General features: G+C 38.1%; 1 protein-coding gene across 1 annotated transcript; it reads left to right on the top strand.

The window, feature by feature from the left end:
- The first annotated feature begins 3,410 nt into the window (after positions 1–3,410).
- On the top strand, positions 3,411–16,073 carry LOC119917243 (p53 apoptosis effector related to pmp22). The gene is made up of 3 exons (XM_038737455.1): positions 3,411–3,762; positions 9,797–9,937; positions 13,937–16,073. The coding sequence occupies exons 1-3, from the start codon at positions 3,558–3,560 to the stop codon at positions 14,146–14,148; spliced, it is 558 nt and encodes a 185-aa protein (XP_038593383.1). The 5' UTR covers positions 3,411–3,557; the 3' UTR covers positions 14,149–16,073.
- Positions 16,074–22,871: the final 6,798 nt, after the last annotated feature.

Below are 22,871 nucleotides of genomic sequence, written 5' to 3'. Positions count from 1 at the left end.
GCACTTTTACTCAAGTAGAATTTCGAATGCAGGACTTTTTACACTGTGGTATTGTAACTTCTTAGTAAATAGTCTTTCTTTCACCACTGATTGTTGCTAATGTTCACAGGAACAAACACAAATAAGTACTCATCCTCTGACTATATTTTTTTTCATCATATCTTTCAAAAAATAAATGTGGGCAGGTGGCAGTCTCACCAAAAACAAGGGCTCACCTTACAGCAGCAGCAATACTCTCAATATTAAAACGAAAATCCACCTGAAAACACATGTACATTGTGATATTTGAATTGTTTTAAACAGCAAATGTACTATCTACAAAGATAGATTAGTGTCTCCCCTCTGTTGACCAAATTGCATTTCTCCAAGCAAATGTGCAAATATAAACATAAACAGCAACTACATATAGCACAACAACAAATAAAAGTAGACACAAGAAGATTCGTATAGACCTGAAGACATTTCACATTTTCATAGTAACACTAATGTAAACGTTAGACTAGTAATATTATTAGTGCTCCAGTGATGAAGCAGCATTTTTTTCGTGTTGTGAGATTATGGGAGCTGAATGTGTCATGGTTTTGGTTCCATGTCTTGTGTCTCTTCTGTTCAACTTTCCAGTTTCCCACAGAACGACAGCGGGGCGGTGTTTTCTAACTTTGGACAGGTTTGTGCAGCGGTGTTCACGAGAGAGAGGGCGCAAGAGAGAATGAAGGAGTGAATATATGCTCCTCAATTCAACTCCTCAATCAAATATGATTTTAAATACGCCTAGTAAAAAACAATAGAATTGATAATAATCCAAATTATAGGCTAATTATGGGAAACAATGCTTTCACTACCACCCCCTTCACCCCCAAGTAAGTCCCAACTTTCTGCACATATAGCTTATTATTTATTAGAGCAGTATTCAAGACGTTACGTTAATGCCACTCTCTCCCGACGAGTCCAAGCATCACTGGCAGTGACTGCCTGAGTTTCTTTCTGTAAGTTTCACTTTGCTGTGCTGCTTCAGCAGATGCATCAATAAATCAGATGTAGAATTATTTGCGGTTGAAAGCATTTTGCTGGTCGCACAGAGTTTACAATAGACGACAATGTTTTTTGCATCTTAGATTGTGACACAATAATGGCAGTGGCTGCTTAAAGCTGTGGAAAGAATACCTCTCTCCCTCGTTCTTTCTTTCTTCCTTTAGTTTTCATGTCAGCGGACATGAACAATTGAAGGTCTGCATGGTGCCGCTGACCTGCTGCACAGTCGTGGATTCAAGTCAAGGATGTTACTGGGATAAGTAATATTATTACAGTAACGCGTTACCCCCCAACACCGGGGATGACTGTATTAAAGGCAGAGCTAAGACAATAAGGAGCATCCACACATTACTATACTGCATATGTGCCAGACTCAGGTGAAGTGCTGTCAACATGGTGTCATCAGTGGAGCAGTTAGGGCGGTTTGCAAACTTTGCCATGATGGCGGTGAGTGCTGATGGAGCAAACACCAAAATATCCCAGAGGCCAAAGAATTTGATTCACATCATTTGCATTCTCTTAAAACCACCCAGTGACCCCCTGTGTCCTGTTTGGAAGCATCTGTACTTGTTATGTCTCTCAACTCATTTATAATCAAGATAAGATTATAAAATCTATCATTTACAAATGAAGCAAGAAGTATAACAAAAGCCAATAAATACTATATATACCAACGTAAATACTAACCACAACGTGTCTTAGGTTAAATTAACCTGTTGAAAACAGACACCTTTTTCCAGAAAAAATGCCTAAAATAACATACCCAAAATGAATCAGGAATAACTCCTCAACACTTTTGGCCTAGATGCATAATTCTGGTCTCCTTTGAAAAGTCAGAAGCTAAGGAATATAAATCCATTGTATATTAATATATTTATTTTACTATTACAGACTACATGGAGATGCAATAAAGAAAAAATCTGATATTTTTCACCCTCGCCTGGTAAAAAAAAAGCTATATTTTAATGCAATAAACCATCAAAACCATCATAAGGAAGCTTATAATGCAACTGAATATCTTCTAATACACCTAGAATGCAATTGTAACTGTAAATCTGATGAAAATAAACTAAAATACAACAGTTAGGCTATCATTTTTCAAAATATACCAGGCGAATGTCCATATTTTGGCAATATTTACTGTTAAAATATCTACCAATAAACAATAAAATGTTTTATTGGTAGATATCCTTAAAACACTTTTTCTGTCCATCCGGCTTGAGCAGACCTTTCATTTGCATGTCTGTGTATCTCCAGATTTCCAAAATTTCAATCTAAAGCTATTGACTTTTTCATTTAATTTGGCCGCCGTTGTTTTTTAGTTTATTTTAGTTTACTGTATTTGCCAAAATGAGAGAGAGGCCTATATGTCACACATATTAAGTGCAGTAATTACAAACAAAAATACGGATTACCCAATAATAGCCTACCCAGATGTGTGTGAGGCCACAGAAATGAAATGCTTTCATCAAGTCGAAGTTATCACATTATAAAGTATAGTCCTCCCTTCAGCCCTGCACACTCGCTCTGTTTGGTTTCATTTGCAAACCTAAATGCCCAAACCTAAATACCAAAATACCCAATCCTAAATGCCTAAATGCCCAATCCTAAATGCCTAAATGCCCAATCCTTAATACCAAATGCATTTATGATTTAGACTATTAGTTCTAATTCTGACCCAATAATCCCTCCATATTTTTTTAATCCATTTCTGCATTGAGTACTGATAATACTGATTATACTTACTTCTGATTATTCCTACATATTTTTACTTAGGTAACATATATTTTAAATGCAGTACTTTTACTTATTTTTTTGGAGTGTGATATAAGTCATTTTACATAGGCTAAGTAAAGGATCTGAAAACGTCCTCCTCCAATGGCAAATACCCATGTTGGTATTTAACCTGGGCAAGTACAAGTCAGTAGCTACTATCTAAGATGTATATGGTTAAAAATATATATATGTGCCTTCATTGTAAAGAGAGGGAACAATGAAAGTTACTGGAGAAATACAAGTCATACATTTTTTAACTATAGTTTTCCTTGGGCTGCCATCTTGTGGTAGGCTACCTTTATTTACTGCCTCATCTCATTATCTGTCATTTCTCTCCTTCTCTACCTTACCTCTTACACCACTCACAGCCCAGTCCATAACCACCTGTTGTAATTCTGACAACTAAAAGTGACCAAGTTTGCTGTTAATTTTCCTCTGCATTGGGACCATGACTGGGACACGGGACTGAGCTGAAGCAGGCGCCTCAACTGTTGCCGTTACTGAGTGTAATATGACACAGTGGATGGGGCTGGGCCTGATTCAGCTTTTACTGTAAGACAAGCCCAACCCTTCAGGTCCCAAAACAGGTTTCATTACACACTCGGGTGGGGCTTTTATCTGGTATCCACACCACACCCTCCGTCACTCTCCTTGCGCAAACACGCTATATAATCGGACCGACAGCACCGCGCTTTCTCCAGTCATTGTCCTTCTCTCTAATCCCGCTCCACACACTATAATCGTCGGTCATGTTTCGCTGTGGGATCGCCTACCCCCGATGCAGGTGGATCGTGCCCCTGCTGCTCCTCTTCGCCATTATTTTTGACATTGTCGCCATCGCCGCCACCTCGGGATGGGTCGAGGACGAGGACGCCAAATCGCACTACGCCAGTATGTGGCAGCAGTGCAGAGGCAGGAATGACCAGTGGAACTGCAAGTCGCTCTCGGAGTACTGTAAGTTTCAGTACATTTACTACACAAGAGACAGTGTAGCTCCAAAACAATAAGACTAGAGCGAGTGGTTCAGTGTTTGTCTCGCTGGTGTAAAATTCAACATTCATATATTGTAACTTTGAGGATTCGACCTCTCTGACAACAACTAAAAACTCCAGGCTGAGAGGAGGAGGAGGGAGGCCTGTAGCAGCCTCAGTCAGTCTGGCAGACTGAACTTTGGTCTTCATTATAATTTCCTGCCTGTTCAAATACAGGAGAAAGTAGAAAGGTTTCATGCAGGTGCTTTATTAGCCCACACACCCTCTTGTCCAAGTTAATTTTCTGCTTCTTTTAAAGTCAGTTGTCCTGTTCAGCTTCAGGTAGTGTTTCAATGGGCATTACAGGCTCAGACTTAAGGGTTTTCAACAAGGGAGGGAGGAAAAAAATGGAAGAAACTTCAAAAGAAGCAATTTAAAGAAAGGTGCCCCCCCCTCTACTGTTCAGTAAGATGGGGAAAAATAGGATTGAAGGTAATTAGATTGTAACATTTGTAAGAAAAAGTCAAAACACAAGACATTTAAAATACAGAGATTGGATCATTATTCAGTCATCATTCATTTCCTTTAATTTGAAACACCACACATTTCTTCTTTAATCTGACTTTAATATACTAATATACATAGGAATTTAATATGAGCTGCAGGTCAGTGTCATATTAGAATGACTTAATGATGTGCTGGATAAAATCTTATGAAAGTTCATAAGACAGTGGTAATGCATTCACAGCTAGTAGTGCTCCACCCTAAACCCTACAGGGAAGAAAGCACAAGATAAAAGCTTCCAACGTTACCTATTATAATACTGACAATAATATCAGAGCTCTATGGGGAGTCATTAGAGGAACAGAGTTAAAATTGGCTTTAAGCTTTGAAATAACTTCATTCTTGTAAAACAGCTCACAGAGTGTAAATTGTAATGGTTTGCAGGGGGTGAACGATCAGCAAGCTTTTTTTAAGTTCCAAATTCACAAACCACCTTAGGCAGATCATACACTTTAAATAGTTTGTGACCTACACTTCAGCAAAAGTGAACGAGAAGCAGATTTTAAGATGGCTGTCAGACATGTTCACACAAATATGGCTATTTATAGACAAGCTGTTAATGAGTTTTTCCTTCAGATGTCCAACCAAAGACACACAAACTCAGTGACACACACACATACACTCTGAAATGAACAATAACCGTGAACAACCGACTTCTGTTCTCCCTCTCGCTCCCTTCTCAGGTTGTATTTGTGTTATTCCACACCCACACTCACCAACAAAGGCTGAATGGTTGCCCTTATCAGACTCTGTGGAAGCCTCCAAACATAGCTAATGGCAGGTAGCCCCATATTGTTATCTGCTAAACATATACAGTACATTCCCCCTGAGACAGTGTTAAAAACCCGTTTTCTATCCTTCATCTTATCAGTGATTTTGACCAGTTTGCACACTTCTCTTGCTAACAGCATGTTGTCCTTGAAACATTCACGTGTATTAAAAGAGGCTATGTAACTGCTTAATATAAAATGCTGCTGCAGACTCCCTGATTAGAGCTCTAATGACCCAAATAATTCCTATTTAAGGATGCTAGGTACTGTGCACTGTTTTAAGTCATTACCAACTCACACTTAAGGCTGATTTGAAGATCGGCTTTGTTTAAGCTCTGGTACACGTATCAAAGTTGTCTGGTATGGTGCAGTGTAGGGCTGCAGCAATTAGTTAATTAATCGATTAGTCGATGGCAAGAAAATGAATCTGTAATTATTTTGACAATCAATTAATTGTTTAAGTCATTTTTTAAAAATGGCAAAGATTTGATAGTTAAAGGTGCTCATATGTGAGAATGTGCTGCTTTGTTGTTCTTCTATGATAGTACATTTTAATATTTGTTGTAAACATTTAATCATGTCACCTCACATCATTTTCATTGTTTTCTGACATTTTAACCCAGAAAATAATCAACAGAGTAATCGATAATGAAAATAACCATTATATAGTTGCAGCCCGAGTGCAATGTCCGCTACATGGCATTACCCTGTCTCATCTAGATGTAAATTCCATATCTTTTGTTCCTATTTTTGTGTTTATCATATGTGTGATTGTTAATGTTCGGATAATGGTTTGATGGGACTCTGTGGGAGAATAACAAATCGGTGACATTTTTGCTATGGGGTGAAGTCCAGACCTTCACTTTTTTCACTCAATCTTGGCTCAGTGACAGCAGCTGTAGAGAAAGTCCCAGTAGAGACAAGTATGATTGGGAACTAAAGGTGCTGAAACACAAATGTTTTCATTTAGTTATCATAATGTAATCTGTCATGAAGGAAGTACCATAGACCCAGTCTGTGTGTACTGAAAGAACAAGTTGCTGTTTTCTGGTCTCATTTGAAGTTTTAGATTAAACGTTTTGTTCTTTGTCTGAACTGTGTGGGCCGGGTCTCCTTTTAGTCTCAGCAGGACTGAAGCATTTAAACAAAAGACGACCACAGCTGCCAGAAGACTACTGGCTGGATCTAGGATACAGTTTAGCCCTATAAGTTTCCTCTGAGCATTCTTGTGTCACGGCTCTGGCCAAATTCTTGTGGGGAAGTGTTAGCGAGCTGAAAACGGAGTAAACAAACATAAATAGCATCGCTGATGTGTGCGGATGTAATGAATATTAGCATTGAACCAAACGGAGTCCCTTTTGTGGTGTTTTGTTAACACCACAAAAGCTTCCTGTTAACAACAGGAATAAACATGTTTTCATGCTTTGGCGTAAGCACTGTCATTGGCAAAACATGAAAAAAGAAAAGAGATAATTATTGGTTTGACATGAATCATCAGACATGGGTTAGGCAGTATGACAGTATGTACCATGAGGCAATAAGAAATTTGGCCGTACCAGTTAAAGCAAGGTAGCTATCCATTTAATGTGAGTTAGTTATATAAATTTGTCAACTGAAAGCCTGAAAGTTTACCATATTCCACTATATATTAGTAGTGCAATATAAAATGACTAAGGACACAATAAAAACATTATTTTCATTATTAATCCAATTAAATACAAATAATTTTTGCTTGAAAAATTACTTAAAATGATTAATCGTTTAACATTATAGTTGCTAATGCATTTTCTGTTGATCGCTTTGAAAACTTCTGTAAACTGTCCTTCAAGGTTTTATCCACATCGCCCACTCCTCCATGGATAAACAGTCACCACTCACCGTCTAGCACCTCTCCCGCTGAATTCCAGTCACATGATTGTAAACTGAAAGGTTTTTCGCTTTTGTCCAAGCAAGTAGTTACCAAAAAAAGCACACTCATGGATTAAAACATTGGCACTGTGTTTCCAGCAAGAGGAGCTGCTGGCTCTAGCTAGGCAGGTGTCCTATTAAAATCTTTTGAAAGAAAGTATTGAGTTGATTCCTGCTGCCTGTATGAGCTTTTAACCCCCGCAATACAGTTTTAGACACACACATATACACACACACATATTTGTCATGGTGAAGGCTTTATGCAATACATGTGGGAGAGTCAAAGCAGGTATGTGTCTGAGTGTATTAACTTACAAGTACAATTCATTAGTGTGTCTTATTTGAAAAAGGCCACAGTTAAGAGCATGTTCCTGTGTGTATGTAGTTACAGTGTAAAAGCATAGGAGTGGGTCATAATCTACTTCTGATCAGAGGAGGAAGACAGATGTTGAAGAGCTGTATGGCATTAAATAAGAGTGATTGGGACAGGCAGTTCTAGTGTTCACCCACAGGCACACAACCAGACTTACAACACACAGGCCTGATGCCGCAACACTTTGTTTCAGTAAAACCAAATGACTTCAGGACTCCAGGACTGGACGTCACTAAACTTCCTTCAATTTAATTCTGACTAAACTGAGCTTCTCATCATTAACCCTGAAAATGCTAATAAAGGCATTTTGCAGTATATTGGCCCACTTTCCCCCTATATCAAACCATGCTGTAGGAAATCTTGGTGTTTATATCTGACCCTCAGTTGAAATTCAGAAACCATGTCAACAAACTGTTTCAGTCCGGGGTTTTTTTTTTCAACTCATAAATCTTGCAAAAATCTAACCATTACTATCTCCTTCTGATTTAGAACGCATCATTCATGGCTTCATTTTTTCATTTTCAACTTCTGCAGTGCACTTCTCACATGTCTTAGTCAAAGTGCCCTGGCACGTCCACAGCTTGTACAGAATGCAGCAGCTAGGCTAATTAGGACGGGTCGTCCTAATTAGCCTAGCTGATTAGGCTAGTGTTTATCAGGGCCGGTGTTTATCAAGCTTCTGAAAGTGCCATTTTAGTCTTAAGTGCAGAGAATTCATGAAATTTACTCTTACTTTTAAACTTAAGAATAAAAGTAAGTTATCAAATTTCTCAAAGCTAAGAATCACTCTTACTCTCCCAGTTATTTAAGACAGCTTGAGAGGTCTCTCAAGTGTTTAGGAGCTGCCACTAGGGGCTTGTGATGGCATTGTGGAGACAGAGACATGCACAAATCTTTCAGAAGAGGAAGAATGTTTCTGAATTATTTGACAACGCGCAGTTAATAAGACGGGGTCAGACAGCGCAGGCATAAATTTTGTCAGCGAGGTGGTGAGGGACGTCATCTCACCACTGACTTTACACAGTAATGCGTGGTGGTGATGACGCTTGGTTTATTTGCCACAGGACAAACACAGCAATTTTGGCCGTCACAACCATCGATAAGCCAAATAGTCATGGAAACTATTATAGCACTTAGGCTACAGCTCCACACACTGTCACGCGTTTCATCGACTTCCCAACAATACCCCCTGTAATCCGACAGAAGCAAACACAGTTCATGCAAAAAGCCGACAATAATTAATTATTAATCACAAATTTTGTATGTAGACATTCGACCTGCATGTTTACATGAATCTTATATGCATTTCAGGTTTTTATTGTTATCCTAGAGGCCATTTGAAACCTGTTCACTTAAAAAATGTATCTTTAGAGGAATAATATGTTTCCTAACATCCTATTAGATTTTTATACACAGAAAAAGGTTATCGACATACAGCAGCAACTCCCCAAATGAAACACATTTTATCTTTGTTGTTTGTCTCATGTGACGGTTTAAAAAAAAATTTAATTAAATCTATCTATCATGTCGTAAATGTTTTGGCTCAAACATATACAAGCATGCATGATGGGACTTGCCGGTTTTAGACTGTATCCTTGCTACAAGTTTCTCGGAATTACAGACAGAGAGCGAAAGTGTTGCTAAGGGTGTGGCAGGTGTGTGTGTGTTGCAATTACATCACACAAGCACACAAGCTTTAATGTAGGTTTGGTTTCAGAAGTAGGGGAGCACAATGAAGTAAAAAAGGTAAAAACATTTTATAGATACCTGATAATGGGCGGCTGTGGCTCAGGAGGTAGAGCGGGTTGGCCGTTAATCGGAAGGTCAGCGGTTCAATCCCTGGCTCCCCCTGGCTACGGGTCGGCAAGAGAATTGCCCCTGGCGGCTATTCCGCCAGTGTGTGAATGTCATTTTCCGTTTGAGCACTTAGGCTCAGTGTGTGAATGGTGAATGCAGATGTAGTGTAAAAGCGCTTTGAGTGGTCGAAAAGACTAGAAAGGCACTATACAAGTACAGAGCATTTACATAATTTCTGTAAAATAATTTTATATTGAGGTCTTTAACACAAAGAGATCTGTTCTTTACTGTCCTGTCAGATGTTCATTTGTAGCGTCTTTAGTGTCTGAGAGAATAGTAACTATGAACACAAATGTTACCAGAAAAACAAAAGTATGCAAAGCACTCACTGCAGCCCACAGTGATCAACTGACTAATACAGACTGACAACTAACTAATTGTGGCAGGACAGTCGAATAACAATGTTCAGAGGGATGTGTATTTTATCATGAGATCCATGCAATTCCTAAATAAATTTTTTTTTTATGACTTTTCAGGGGGATTTTACTGTATTTCTGTTTGCTGGCATGTAACTAATCTGCATGTTTGTTTGTGTTGGACTCCAGCTTGGGCCCAGGCAGTGGCTGCTCTGATGATTATTGGCCTCCTTATCCTCATCATCACCTTCATCATCTCCATTGTGGCTCTGTGCTGCACACTCAACATTGCCCTCCTGCCCGTCATAGGAGTACTGTTGATCATTGTTGGTAAGATCACACACAAACACGCGTATAAACAAACACCTATGACTACTCACCCATTTGGAAATTAATAAGAAATGTTTGAAGCAGAGTCAGGTGGAGTTGGCAGCAACTGAATGAAGCAGAGCAGAAAAAAACGGTTTGTGCTTTTCAGAAGAATTCAATTAAGATCAAGTGAAGTGCATCATCCAAGTCCCGCCCCCCCCCCCCCCCCCCCCGGTTTTAGCTGTACTTTGTTAGAAAAATAAATAAGCCACTACTACAGAAAGATAACTCAAACACAAATAAGATTAACTGAAACTGATAATAACGATTCCTCCAGTCTTACAGATACAGTACAAGATCATCGAGAACATGTTTAGGCTTGCATGTGTAGCCTTTTAAAGGGTTTAGTAATTTAACTGCAATTTCAGGGCAATACCTGGTTGGATTAAAGAGTTTTGAGATTTGAGAAGACTTCATCCCTTGCTGTGGATGGTTTTCACTGGGACTACTCTTTACTTAAGAAATAGTCCCTCAAGGTCTGTGGATTATACTGACTGATCAGGACATTGTTTCTACCTATACATGTTGTCTAGAAAAACATTTTGTTTTTCTTCAAACCCCTTTTTTTAATTGAACAGAAGAAGCCAATGTTCTCAAATGTTAAATGTTTTCTATATACAAGCAGCCATACAAACAGTTCACCTAAATAAACTAGTATAAAATTGACATAATTATGATTTGAATATAGAAAATAATTAGTTGACAAGACTATGAATCTGACCAGACATTTGATGCTAACTTAATCAACTTATCTCAAAATAATCTTAATAGAAAAGGCCTTTATAATTCCTTTACCAATGCCAGTAAATCTACTTGCTCATTGTTCCCGTAAAAATGAACTAAACGATTGAGTGGTGGAGAATTAACTGATCTAACAATGTGTAGCACATCCATATTAACAAAAGCTTAAACATTTTATATTGGTATGCACAATCTAGCTCAAGCAGGGGAACCGGCGGGCTTCAAGAGGCTTTATACATCCACAGAACTTCTAGGCATCGAAATGAGACCTGCATTTATTTGTCCAAACATGTAGCCCCACCAGGCCAGCAAAAAGGGGCAAGCGTCTAAATGGGACTAGGCTTTTAACTGAAGTTTTACAGTGCACATTTTGATATTCTTCATTCCCAGTCCTTGTGTCAAGTGAGAATTTTATGATTTTGTGATTTGGTGAACCTAACTATTAAATGCATTAATACAAGACCATGTTGTGTTGCTGATCGTGGTCCAGCTGGGGAACAGATTGTCATTAAATGTGACGAATAAAGACTAAAAGTGACTGAAAGTTCCTTAAAAAATTAGGGTTTGTGTCTTGGGAGTGTGTGTGTGTGTGTGTGTCTCTGTGTGGGAGTTTAAACAGACTGAGAGCGAGAATGAGACATCAAGGTCAGGCAGAGAGACAATGGTTAACAGTACATGTATGAGCAGAGGAGTTGAAGGGCAAGCCAGAACATCAACTGTCTTTAGATGGGACAGATTTTAAGGGGAATTGACAAAAGGTAGGAAACCTAACCCGAATACCAAAGAAAAAGGGAGAACATGGTGATGTGTGCAGGTTTGACGTAAAAATCATGAGAAAGATGGAAAGGGAGTGGAGGGAACAGAAAGTGAGTTAGACGTTTGCTACGGGAGGATAGGAGGGCGAAGTTTTGGTGTGACGTTTCCATAGGAATAGCAGGTTCAGTCTGTTTATCTGACTGACTCACACCACAAAGAGTCTGAGAACATGGGACAGAGCCAGACATAAACACACACAGTCATACAGCTTTTCACTGCCTGGCCGACAGGTGAAACAGCCAATCAGTTCTTAGGAATTGTGACGTCTGCTTTAAATGTGCCGGAGGGAGTTGAATATAGGTTGTATCGGCGTCGCTCTGCTGTAGCTACTACTGTAGACATCTGGCTTTTGGCTCCCACAGGTTACACAGAGTAACTCTTGTAACTGTTAGTCTTCAGTCTTGGAAGAAAAAGAAGAAGAAAGAAGGAAAATAAGAAAAGAATAAATAGATTACAGCTACACTTAACAGCAATCCCTCTGTCTCATCATCACCAACAATTATTAAAAAATAATACCTGTGTCTTTCATCTGTGGGTCATATGACGTATTGATGTAATGTGATGGTCACTTTGTGCTTATTAATTAGATGAAAGTGAAATGCAAAGACAGTGATGAAACACATCTTCTTACTCCTTCTGAACCCTTTTAACATGTAATTTTATTTTCCCTTAGTATCTTTAGGGGAACTTATTCCCTACTTTTTGACAGTATATTGATATATTGCACATATTTTGTTACTTATGTGTATATGATAATTATAATTATTTCCATTTCCCCCCCCAAACATAACAGGTATCTTTAAAACGTTTGGGAAAGTTATGTGGATTTGGACAAGCTTTGTCTAAGGGGAGGCGCACAGTCTAGGGCATCTCTGCAAATTGCTTTTCATACCATAATGACAATCTGAAAGGTACCTGGAAGGTAGCGAAATGCACTCAGAATAGTCTTAACCTAGTGAGCGGTAATGTTAAGTATCTGGAGGACTAAAGGTCGTTTCACACTATCGGGTCACTAGTGACATACTCATGACCTCACTGTAAAAAAGCCAAAAACGTCATTCTGAAATTGTCAGGGTGTTTCTGATTAAATCAAACCAGCCCTCTGTGATTAATAGATTAGTAGTTTGCGTTGAGATGAAGTATCACACCTAGCTCACTGCCTACGCTGGCTTTGCTTGAGGGCATAAAGGGCAACACAAAAACAATTTCAATGACTGTCAGAGAAAAGTGCATCACAGGACAAATCAGCGTCACCACGCCTTTCTTTAGAATAATCAGTGCCAGCGTTCCCCTCGATCTCGCAGATGTCGATATGTTGATGTAACTCTTACACACTCGTGTGAAGATATTTTCCACATTCTGCTGTAAGTGTCAGCAGAATGTGGTCTATTTGTCCAACTGGCTACACAACTGACCAGATGTTTTTCTGTTTCCCTGTTTTGTTGACTTGTCCAATAACTCAGTTTGTCTAACTTAAAATGTAATTAACTTTTTATGAGTGAGTTTTACTTCCATAGTAAAAAGTGGTTGGCATTTATTTGAGAATTAAACTCTTGCTGCAGGTTGTTTGCATTAATAAGTCATCTGACCAAACTGCATCTATCATTTGTTCTCTCCTGTGTTGGGCAATAATTCAACACTTCCATTTATCGTCTTTGTAGTTGTATTAAAATTCTGTTGATTAATTAATGAAGGAATCATCCATGAAATTAGATCTGGAATAAATGATCAAGTGTATTAATAATTTATCATTATCACACTTTCATAAAAGGCAATTTACCATACAAATAAATGTAGTTTAACAAGTGATTTTGCAATCCGCACAAAGCATCATGTACGTCACTCTATAAATAATAACTTCACTTTTTCCATACTGTGCTTATTTGTCCACTAACTAATGCCAGTTGACGGATTTTCATTTTATTGCTGTTATAATTTTGACAATTTAAAGGCCCTAAAATGCTATTTTCTCAGTCAGCTTCCTGGTGTGAGCAATGTGTTTCTGCATGAACACAAAACTTCCTGCCAAAGTGAGAACAGTTACGTTTATTTTACATGAGATATTTCTGTCTGTGCTCCTCTCTCTGGTTTGAAGTGGCACAGTTGGTAAACGGTTATATCAGACACTTTTAAGCACCTATCTAAAAAAGCAAAATTAGCTGACGTTGACAGTAGTGGGGTTGTTTGCTTATTGTTGTTTTGATTAACTGAGTTTTTGAGTGTTAAACTCTTAATAACTCTACTTAAATGATAACTAAGGACCACCAGGTTCTTGGCATGTGGATGGCTGCTGCAACTCAATGAAAGCAAAGGAAACTCCCAGCTCACTGAGCCGTATGTAAAAGTGTGTTACAAACTTTTTCTCACCCCTCTGTCTCTCGCATGCTCTCTCTCTCTCTGCAGTGATTCTCCAGGTCATCGCTCTGATCATCTACCCTGTCAAATTCAACGAAATGATCTTCGAGGGCAACTATTACTACACCTGGGCCTACGGCTTTGGCTGGGGCGCAACCATCCTCTCCATCGGCTGTGCCTTCCTGTTCTGCTGCCTGCCACGTTATGAGAATGAGCTGAGAGACGAGTCCAAGATTAAATACATCTATTCGTCTGCTTAAAGACAAAACCCACACACTCACCCACTTTCAGCCATTTCCACTTTCCACTCTGAGCCGGATCTGAGTTAGCCATTGAACATTTTTACACTGTACCATTTCATCAGAGATCGACAATGGTTCAGTTAAATTTGGTTCGGCAGTGGAACAAGAACTGCATCTGCTTTAATGTACAGACCTCTATTATAGATTAAGTCAGTATCATAAAAATGTTTTTTACCATGGCGTTTTTTTTTCATTCTACATTTGAATGAAACATATTTCTTATTTTAGCTGTACTTTTTACTTACTGTAATTCTCAATGCAAGATCACCCAAGTGCACTTGCTGGACCTAATTTTGTGTATAGCTTAGCTTTAGCCTGATTTATTTTAGATTTCCTAAAACCTTGGTAAAACGGCCACTCAAATATTTGCACGGGATGTAAAAGGAATCATTAATGATCATTTGGTTTTGTCCCATGTGTTATAGTTTGTTTTTCCTCAGTTCTTCAATGTGGGTATTATTATTAATGTAATCTGTCTGCATTTAAAAATGTACATGTAGTGTAACAGTCGTGTGTTTGCAACATTTTTAGACATTTGTTTTGATAAATATTATGTGCTGTTTGTCTCCAGCATTTTTAATTCTTATTTACCAAAGGGGTATAACTGAGGGAGTTTGCTATGCTGTCTTTGTTTCTGTTCTTAACACTACTAATAATACACTTTGTGAGTAGACACAGCGGTTTTAGTTGGTTGATTACTTGGCTGTAGTTGTTGTTTCCTTTCACTTTAAACTGGAAGCAAATTTAAGATGAATTTACACTAAGTTTTATAATGAATCTGCCTCATGCAAATTCTTACACAGAAGTTTCCACGTGTACTTTTTCCCCCAGACTTTAAAAAAAAATAGTATTCCCTGTTATTTTACAAGCTGTGGCTGAAATGGCAAAAATATCTCGAAATTTTCTGTAGAAATGCCACAATCAGTTTTTCAGTCCAAGTGCTTGTTAGCTGCCTTGTTAAATAATGATGTCACGTGTAAAGATTTTGCTTTAAATCGAACACTAAAAACTCAAAAGCTCATTCTGTGTTTTTCATGTCTTGTTGCTTCAAAGTAGTGCATTTAGAGAGGAGATTAAACCGGTTTTCACTCGAGTTTTATGAAAGATTAAAGGATTTTTTTCAGGTGTAGAAAGGTGATCAATCACGTATTTTCATCTCATAAGTTTTTGATAATGCTCCTTTGGCTAATCATCTGCTGGTTTGATGAGACACACAGACCAAGGTGTAAAATCTTCTGACATACTGTGTCTAAAACTTGTGCCTTAGCTGCTTCAGTGTTGAATGTCCTATCAAACTGGTCAGTCTGGTTTTACTGACTCTCACAAAGTAATCCTTCACGCAGCTGTTCATGCCCAGACCAAATTCGTGCACAAACAAGATCAAGTTATTTTGTTTTAGTAAATAAAGTAGTTCTTAGGAAAGATCATTTGTGACTATTGAATGAAAAATGAGATGTGTAGAACCTTAGATTAGTAGTCAAAGTCAACAACCCAGTTTCTGCTTTTATTGTTTAACTTGGAGTCTTTCAGGTTGTTTATGCAGTGAATTGCTGCATAAATAACTTGTATAAATTTAGAATTTGGTATAAGTTTTTACTGAGAATGAGGACAGATTCAGGCAGGTTTACGCTTGGAGAAACCTACCTGGATGTGTTGACTGTGAGGTGAAAAACGTGTTTTTACTCTACAGGCATGAATCTGTGTTTTTAATGCCAGCCTTTGTATTTGTCACTATATAGGCATATACTGTACTATAAAGAATGTATTAACATTTCACCCACTTCTGGAATTCACCCATCTGTTCTTCTGCTGTAGTATGAATTGATTATTTTTGGTAGTCGGAGTATTTTATGCAATAAAGAGTTTCTTTTTTAAAGCGGTAAGCGGATCGGACTTCTTTTTTTTTTTTTTACAATGCTTTTATGTTTGGAGGATAAGGAGGAACAAGAAGCTGGAGGGAAACAAATATTAGAAGCAAGAGAAATGGATTACGGGAAAGAAGAGAATATTTGTTTCATCGTTAGTGTTCATATATTGTACAATTTGTCAAATGTTTTATAATCCTGTCTACACATTGCAGTAGGCAATAAAGATTTTCAAAGTCAGTGAGGTCATGCAGAAAATCCAGTAGCAGTCGATGTTCCTGTCTCAGTGTTTGTGCTCTTACTCATCAACAGGTTGTCACCACGCACAAACTTGCAGGGACATAGAGAGCCCCACCCTGGGACTGGCCTGAGTTAGAATTAGACTTTGCTCAGCATGTCTTGGTTTCTTCTTGGGTGGAGAGAAAAGAGTGCAGAGGGGGCGCGAAAATGACATGAGGGTGAGAAATACAGTGTGAGGGAGAGGAGGACAGAAAGTAAATGAAAGACTGGAAAGGAGAGAGAGAGAAACTGGTTTAAAGTTAAAAGAGGGAAATAATACAAGCAAGATGGACACTGAAGCAGGAACTGTACTTTTCCCCAGTTGCATGTGATTTGTTCTCTATTAAACATGTTCAAGCATGAAGCATCTCTAACCACAGATATATTAATATTTCCCTCTACTAGAGACTTTTTGGGCTAGACGAAAATCCCCACCAAAAAAATCCCAACAACCTATGGGGAAATATTCCTCAAAACCAATTCAGCTCAGATCACTCACATTATATACAGTACATTATATTTCCCCGAGCTTTACATTCATTTACCAGACTACATGAATGGACCTTAGATTTGGTGGTGGAAGAAGTATTGAGATTCTTTATATAGCCTAAACATATGAATAATATATACTGTAATAAAAAGTATTGTGTTTAAAATCCCACTTAAGTAAAAACAGTATTATCTGATCAATGTACTTAAAGTATGAAAAGTAAAAATAGTCATTGTAAAGATGCAATACTGTTGTAGCCGTCTATGGTTAGGTAGTTTAGTCCTTTGGTTCTCCTCCAGTCACAAGATAGATCATGAGATGAATGAGCTTAGGCAGAAAACGAAACTCTGCAACACAAATTAGTATAATTTTTTCCGTAACTTTTCTCTAACATTTGCTTTTTTTAATATATCAAACAGTTACTTTAATGAAACCATCTCAAAAGTTTAGAGGGGAAATCGCATTTTGGTGTAACTGAATGACCCACTAGACACTGCTTTTCGTACGGCGTCACAAGCCAAAAAGATCAGGCCAATGGTTTAATTCTTAACAATGTGTTGTATTGTATAAGCTTCTAATATGTTTCTTAATGTCAAAAATGGTAGCAAAGTAGAAGTAAAAGTGGCATAACATGGAAATACCCATAGCAAAGTATATCAAAACTGTACTTTAGTGTATCAATCTCAATCTTGAGGGACTCATTATTGACTTGTCTACTGAGTTTTCCACCAGTAGGTGTCATGTAGTGGCCGACTGTTAAAGGAAACATCAAAGAAATACATCTTTTCAGTTTCAGATTAGCAAACCCATTTTGGAGAAAGGTGGGATAATCACACATGCATTCTGCCAAATTAATGTTTGAAAGTTTTTTAGACCGGGCTGACTGTAATACTACACCTATAGAGTGCTGGGATAATCAGCTGTGCTGAATGATAATAAACTGTATAGCAATATATAACAGATTACATTACTGTTGAGCTTTTAACTACATTGTGATATTTGGTGAAAATAGCACTGATTCAGGTACTGTCATTTTTCTTTCATACTCTCTTATTGTGAAGAAATGAGAAATGTGTATGTGGTCTTTTCTGTCTGATATTTGACTAAGCCAGTATGTGCTTTTTATTTGTCTGTGTTTGTACATGAGTTCCACTAGAGGTCAGGCTTGATCAGTAAATCAGCTTCTCTGGCTCATCTTCCACCTGTCAAACCCACATGGCTTTCTATTTCCAGGTTAACTTGAACTTTTAGATCTGTCTGTGGAGTAGTGTAGGCCCCCCTAAAAGAGAAAAGATATACATATGACAATCAAACAATGCCAAGTTAATGTCAGCTCTTACCCCTACTCAAAGCTGTGTTAAGTGATTTTCAAGTGGGGGTGGGTTTCGATCCGCCTCCAAGGTGCTTTCCACTGAAAAGAAGAGCTAGAAGAACATTGAGATGTTCCCCTTCACAGTTCTCCTCAGGGCTCTCCCCGCTTTTCTGCCACCTCATACCAGGATGGGGCCCCGAGGCTTTTGGGGCTCTGATGGAACGATCTGGGTTCAGAAGTCACTCTGAGGGACTGGCCACACTGTCAGAACACAAGAGACATATGACTCGGGAGCACGTATATAGGTATGTATTATGAGGCATATAGATTAATGTTAAGTACCTGTATTACCACTAGACCGCCATGTAAATGGCCAACATGTATGTGATTATCATAAACCCCAAACTCCACTTGTTCTTTTATTAAATAGAGAAGAGGGCTGTGCTGTGCTGTGCTGCTATATGCCATATAGGTTATTTACAAAGTCGAGAGCGAAATAGGAAAGACTGAGGGAGGACAGAGGAAGAGATGTGACAATGCTGAATTCAACCATAGCTACATTTACACTAAGCGAGTCACAAGGTCACAGCAATGTTTTTAACACAGCACAAGTGCTGTATGTGCAGTACAAATTAGTTTAACATGACTGCCACTCAGGAGCAAAAGTTCATGTCACTGAAGGTTATCTCAGTGGCTCAGGCTCTTCTTTTAGCATGTTTCACTTGCTAACATCTTGCTGGTGACCTTTATTGGTGAGAATGAATAGAGTCAAATGCCATCAACATCTTAATGAATCTTACTTTTAATTTGTGAAAGATAGCTGTCAAATAAATGTGGTGTAGTAAAAAGTACAATATTTCCTTTTCACTTGTAGTGGAGTAAAAGTTGAATTGTACTTAATTGTTCAATCAACATTGCTCTCAAAAGCAATATGTTATCTGTTTCACTCCACAGCTGAAAAGGCGTTAAATACACTGTTTATAAAAATGAAGGTATCTTACAAACTAATTTATGTACATAGTTTAAATCATTTGTATACAGTTCTAAGTTTGAGGGTGACATTTCTATATTTAGAAAAATATATAGAAAAAAAATATGTGTGTATTGCACTTTTCAGCTATTTATTGAACTATTATTGATTTATCACATACGTAGACTTTAAATTGGGGGTGTATGGATTGTATTGATGTATGGCATATGAAAATGCTCAAAAGCGTGTCTGGTTTTTGATCAAATTCAAGCCACTAATGCTTACATACAGAGTGACTACTGGGTCTGCACCCATCTACCTAAACTCCATAATACAAGCCTACGTCCTTTCTCTGCCACTGTGCTCCACCAAAAAATGCCACCTGGGTCTGCCATCCCTTCACACAAAGCAATCTCAGTCCCGGCTGTTCTCATTTGTGACACCACGATGGTTGAACCAGCTACTACACGCCATCAGAGCAGGGGTGTCCTTCTCTAACTTCAAAGAGCTCTTGAAAACTCATCTCTTCCGAGAAGACTTCCTCTTATAACAACTCTAACCCCTAACCTCTGACATGCACTTCCTGTGCTCTTCTTCTTCTATCCCCTTAAAATTCTCTTGTATTGATGGCACTATTTCGTTAACTCCTACTTCTTTCCCCAGGTATTTACCCCATTGATACCATACGTGCTATTAGCTCTTAGTAGTATTTATTGCTGCTCTTACTAGTACGTATTGTCAGTTGTAGATCTCTAACTGTATTGATGCTTTGTTGATGCTTGTTGTTCCTCAAATGTAAGTTGCTTTGGATAAAAGAGTCTGCCAAATGAGTAAATGTAAATGTCATGTAAAGGACTGATAATACAACATACAAGAAATGCTCTGGTGGAATTGTTTTATGGCAGGTCATAAAGGGTTAACATGGCATGCAATGGAAATTTTCAGTACATCAAATTTGTACATATGTACAGTATTTGATTACAATGTACTTAGTTACCTTCCATAACTGCAAAATAGTCATGTTTACTGTAAAAATACAAATCTGCATCTGTGCAGCTGTAACTTTGGTAAGAAACTAGTCATATCGGCTTATCAGAAGCAGTTTTAATGTGTGAAAGCAAAAATTTAATTTTCAAATCTGAGAAGTCAGTTTCCAAGAAAGTAAGTACTTGAATTAAATCTTTTCATCTTTCTAATCTGACTTAAGTATTTCAAGTATATATAAGGACATTCACACCACAGTAGAGTCACAGCTGCATGACTGATTCAGAAAATTCAATGAGGGATAAATTCAATAAACATACTTGAAGGGAAAAGTTAAGCCATTCCTTCACACTCAGAAACACACCAGAGATTAATTGTTTCTCAGTCTGTGTTCTGACCATTACATGTGCAGTTGCAAAAATGTGGACAGCGAGGAACTTTGAGTATGGCTCATGTCTAACCACCTGGTGATTTGGAACAATGGAGGTGGCCAATTGTCTGTTCTGGGGTTTTCCATGAGCTGATGACTGATGTGTTTGGCTTTCATCGCTTCCACAACCAGCTCTTATCGATCATCCCAACCTGTGACTCAGCCAACATGTGACCCAGTAAGAAATCTGTAAAATTTTTGGAGTTAAATCATCAGAATTATTTACAATAGCCTCATCAGTAGTTGGCCATATAGTCAGATCATTATGGGCCGACTTATGGGCATTTGCGAAATCAGTAAAGGTATTGTACTGTTCAATTTGACATACAGTACCTGCTAAATGTCAACTTTGGGGCAAGAGAACTGTGCCGTGTTGAACTTTAAAAGATAAGGCTGACTCAGTGAGCTCATTCCTCATGAATCCATGCTAGCAGGTGATTATTTAGGTTTCTGTATGAGTAGGTAGTAAAGGAAATAACAACACAGAAGGAGGAGTCCTTCCACAGGGAAGAAAAAAGAAAGTAGAAAGTGAGCAGTGAATCAGCATGGGGGTTTGTCAGTTTAGTTGGACAACGGTCAGCAGATAAGACAAAATGCGGTATATCTGGAAATTTGTCCGCAGTGAAAATGCAACACAAAGTTGATTTGATATATAGTTGATATTCAAACATATGGAAGTGAGATTCTTGGTAAATCTACTATGACTTATTGTGAGTGTTTTTATTGAATAATGATGATATGAAATGTGACTCTAGGGAAGTTGCTGTCATCTGCCTGAAAGTAACATTAGTAGCACTGAAAAGATGAGCGAATTCATTGATGAATCTATTACTCAGTTGAGGAAACATGTATTGGCATAATCTGTGAACAATTTCAAATCAGTTAGAAAAGCAAAATAACAAATACTCACTTGTTTCAGATGTACTGCTTTTTTATATCATATCTGAATACCTTTGGGTTTTTAAACTATTGGTGAGACAAATCTAACTATTTGAAGACATCAGCTTGGGCACTGGGAAGGTGTTGCAGGCATTTTAAAATTTTTGTGGAATTTTACAGCTAAACAAATAATGAATTACTTGAAAAATAATCAATAATCCATTAATACTGAAAATCATAATTTGCTGCAGCTCAATGCTGAATAAATATGTGTTGCTGTGGGCACAAAAATGGTATGCAAGAACCTAAATACAGTGACACGATATTTCTGTCTCACACACACACTTACACATCCAACCACACAAATGCAACACACTGGTATTTGTCCGTTTCATCTAAATGTACATATGTATGTAAAGGTAACACCTTTCTGCCTCACCTATATGCTTACACCAGACGGTCAAATGTGCCAGTTGGAACAAAAGTACAGAGTTGTGACTACTTTTCTATTATAACTTCTATATTGGTAGACCGCAGTAGACAGTTGGTGTACGTTGCCACACACTGATGGCTCAGTCACTGGTAATACAACTTGTTAACCACCATAACCCACAGGTGCTGTAGAGTTTCACTGTTTTAACATCTCTGACAGCGACAGACAGGCTGGATGTTGGGTGATGGATGCTGTATACTTTTGCTAAATATGTATACGGAAATATGGTCTGTTGATGTTTGGTACACACCTAAATTATGAAAAACAACTTCATTGTAGGGCCGTATGTGAAGCAGAATTTAACCAAAAGTCACAGGTGCATTTACATTAGCTATAGATACATGTATGTTTTTTGTTTCCCTAAAGAGAAAAGTCTTTTTTGTAATGTGATTTAGGTAAGATTAATTGAAGGGATATATATACACTGCACACTGCACAGAACTTAATTTCTGAATTATCCTGGTTGATGTGCATTTTAGGAAAGGGAACCTTTTTAGGGTGGATATATTATATGTAGAGATTGGCACATGACACAAAGCTCTTTGTTTGCAATATAATGTAAGAAGTTATGTTCTTGTTTGACAAATGTTTGCATGTAACTGTATTTTTTGGTCCATGTAGGCTGGGCACTTGAATGCGCATGACATAATAGATAACATAACTAACTTATTAACTGCATGTGCATCAAATGCGCCCAGCATGGTAGCAGAGAGCCCGGATCTGCTTGTGAAGTGCTTTTGAGCCAGATATCAAATCCCTCTGAGTAGCATAAAGCCTGTTTTGCAACAGACAGTCAAAACTGTATCACATCATCACTGCAAAATCTGTATTCACTCAAACATAAATACACAAATAAATACAGACATTACATGGGCACATTCAGTCAGCTAGTCAAAGTCCACTCATCATCAAGGGATGAGTTTTCTTTCGCTTTCCTGACTCATTTGCTGAGGCTGGACTCATTGCAGGATAATGATTT

The sequence above is a fragment of the Micropterus salmoides genome, unplaced genomic scaffold, assembly GCF_014851395.1.
Source record: "Micropterus salmoides isolate LMB-PRFRI ecotype aquatic unplaced genomic scaffold, ASM1485139v1 Ms_hic_scaffold_22, whole genome shotgun sequence".
NCBI classification, from domain to species: Eukaryota; Metazoa; Chordata; class Actinopteri; order Centrarchiformes; family Centrarchidae; genus Micropterus; species Micropterus salmoides.
This window is presented reverse-complemented; position numbering and strand designations above follow the sequence as displayed.